This window comes from Silene latifolia, chromosome 8 (assembly GCF_048544455.1).
Source record: "Silene latifolia isolate original U9 population chromosome 8, ASM4854445v1, whole genome shotgun sequence".
Classification (NCBI taxonomy): Eukaryota; Viridiplantae; Streptophyta; class Magnoliopsida; order Caryophyllales; family Caryophyllaceae; genus Silene; species Silene latifolia.
This window is the reverse complement of record NC_133533.1, coordinates 113237162-113240055: the sequence shown is the minus strand read 5'-3', so window position 1 is coordinate 113240055 and position 2894 is coordinate 113237162. Positions and strand designations below refer to the sequence as shown.

The 2894-nt window shown below is 37.3% G+C and overlaps 1 protein-coding gene across 1 annotated transcript; it reads right to left on the bottom strand.

Annotated features, from left to right (window-relative positions):
- Window positions 1–378: 378 nt before the first annotated feature.
- LOC141597431 (early nodulin-like protein 8) lies at window positions 379–2638 on the bottom strand. Its single transcript, XM_074417896.1, has 2 exons — window positions 2315–2638; window positions 379–1154 (listed from the first exon to the last, which is right to left on the bottom strand). The coding sequence occupies exons 1-2, from the start codon at window positions 2499–2501 to the stop codon at window positions 604–606; spliced, it is 738 nt and encodes a 245-aa protein (XP_074273997.1). The 5' UTR covers window positions 2502–2638; the 3' UTR covers window positions 379–603.
- Between the last annotated feature and the right edge of the window lie 256 nt (window positions 2639–2894).

The following is a 2894-nucleotide window of genomic DNA, read 5'->3' as shown; positions in this document are numbered from 1 at the left end:
ATGAGGTGAGTGCAGGCCCCTTCAATAAAGAATGCTTGTGAGAGGGTGGCACCCAATTTGGGCGTCACCCGGTGGCGCCCTATCACTATCCGACTGACAATTTCTGTTGCATTCAATTTTTCGAGTATCAACCATTAATGCATTTGGTGCCGTTTTACGTGACTTTGTGCTATATCAAATGGTCGTGTTATGTTTCAAAAATTAGGTGAAATGGTTGTTACTTTGTAGATGAAATCTCACATGCTAGTGTAAAGTTGGTTGATGATTTGGTATCTGGTAGGTTTTTACAAAAGTCAAAATTACCGCCCTTTTTAAGATTTCTGAAATCGGAATGATTATGATATCAAACGTTAAATAACATTGAAATAGTAAGAAAAATCGAGGGAAAAGACTTACAAGTATTTATATAACCGAAAAAAGATCCAATAATTAAGAACGAAAAAGTCGGATGAAAATTAAACCTTATTGTAAAAATACCTAGTGAAAAATCTATACGCCCAAAGCTCTCAATAAAATCTCAATCTCATGATAACTACATAAAAATAACTTCGCTAAAAAAAAACAAACGCATAAATCACACAATCATATGTAGTAAAATAAAATCTAAAATACGAGAGCGAAAGAAACAATAGACAACAAACTGAACAAGGTAACACCAGTAGCAGCAGCAGCAGCAGAGTTGCCAGCTGGTGGAGTGGCAGAGCCTGAATCGCCTGGGCTGTCGGCTGCAGACGGGACTGTGGACGGGGATTTGGCGCCAGGTCCTGAAGCAGCAGGAGTTGGGGCAACCGTTGGCGCTGGGGTTGAGGGAGAAGGACTAGGAGATGTAGTTGGGGAGGGAGATGGGGTTGGGCTGATCATAGGGGAGGGTGCTGGGCTGGTTTTAGGAGATGGGGTTGGGCTGGACTTAGGGGAGGGGGTTGGGGTGGCTACAGGGGCAGGAGTGGATGCAGCGACGGTGACAGTGAGCTTTTGGTTGGCACCGCAGTGGCCGGTGATGGTGCAGATGAAGTAATGGGTTCCGGGTTTGGTTAGGGTGATGTTAGCTGGGGCAGTGGTCATGACCGGTCCAAGGGTGGCTGCGGATGTACATGCGTCGTAGTTTGACTTTGATACTTCTGCTACTGTGTGGGCTTGAGCAGGGAATGTGAACACTGCAATTTATTCAATATTAGTCTTGCATAAGATCGTTGTACAATGTCAAACAGAACTATGCTAATAATCTATATCGATCATTTAGTCGATATAGATTATGTTAATAACTTGGGGTAAGAGTTTTACTGCTTTTATGGTCCTAACAGATTAGACAATGTGTCATACGACATTGTTAACAATATACTAAACATTAATGATTCGAGATAATTTAAGTTGATAATGTACCGATTTCACAAAAAAAAATTGTGACCATATAAACATTGTTTTGGTTATGGTCCATGCAAATTCTATAATTTTAATTTCTTTTTTGGCGTGTCCTTATTTAAACATCACTAGTGATGGTACCACAACCACACTAGGACAATTTCCCCTAAAAAGTGGCTGTTTTTAATTATGCGATTCCATGTACCATTTTCCTATATTTTATTAACATTCTAAAAATATTATAATTATATGTAAAAACTACCAATAATAGATTGATAAACAATCACAACTTTCCATTATTTAATTATACTTAGAATATATCATGATAGATAGTGCATAGTGCTCAAATTAGATGTAATTTTCCTCTGATTGATGCCAATAATAATGTAATCTTAAATCTTAAATCTTAAATAAGTTAAATCCCATAATTACGCTCCTCCTATTAAAGTAATCTTTTTTCCAAATCTACACAGTATTGCAGTACAGCTCATTTTTCCACTACTCTAAACCCAATTTTAACCTAAACAATGTTAGGTTTCCTCTACCGTGTCTTAAGTGCAGAAAAATCAATAATTATTGGCTAACTAAAACTATATGCTTTCCTCTTGTTAGAGTACGTAGTATCTCAAAAATTACCGCATATCTTAGAATAAATCATGTATGAGACCGCCAGACCAGAATGACACTGTTTAATTAGTGATAAAATGATGTGTCAACCAACAATCAACATCACAAAATCAGATTACCTATTACCAAAATACTCCCTCCATCGCAATCATTTATTTAATTTAATTAAAATCTCTATCGTAAATAAATGATTAGGACGGAGGAGTACTTTAACATCAAACAAACATAAACAGAGTAGCGACTCTATAATTTAGTTAACGTATAAAATTTTCAAATCAGACAAATTTAACAACGTAAAACATCGAGTCGGGATAAGTAAGAGAATTACCAAGGATATCACCAACAAGAAGCTTTTGGTTGGAAGCCCAATTAGAGTAAAAGGAAGGAGTAGTAGGAATAGTCCAACCAGTGCTACCACCAACAACATAACTTTTAGCAGAACAAATCCCAATAACACAACTCAATACCAACAACAACAACATAGGAGAAGTAGTAACATTCTTGTTTCCTGCCATGTTTGTTTTTTGTGTGTTTGCTCAGGTTGCCCCTCTTTGAGATTTATTATGCAACTGTTGGTGTGAAATTGAGTGAGAAGTGTGTGTTATGTTTATGTGTAGATCTAAAGTGTTGTGTGGTATTTATATTGGAGTGTGTAGTGGAACCGTGTAGCTACTACTAGTATATGGAGTTGGAGGAGTTTAGGTTGAGTTTAGCCGTTGGATTGTTTACACTTGTTTTTGTGGGTCTAGGTTTGGTGTGTTTTAGTCGTTGGATTAGGAGATCCCAAGTGTAGACTGACGGGGTCAACTATTTTGTCTTCCTTCTTTTTATTTACCCAAATTCTTGTTTAAAACAGATATCGTCTTAAATAAATCTGGCAAATGGTTTAGCCGGGTTGAGTTTGGATC

What these genes read in the sequence shown, in the direction of transcription:
- LOC141597431 (XM_074417896.1), bottom strand. Translation starts at nt 2,501, where the DNA reads ATGGCAGGAAACAAGAATGTTACTACTTCTCCTATGTTGTTGTTGTTG. An exon ending in TCTTGTTGGTGATATCCTTG is followed by an intron (nt 1,155 to 2,314) that starts GTAATTCTCTTA and finishes AATAAATTGCAG; the next exon opens with TGTTCACATTCCCTGCTCAA.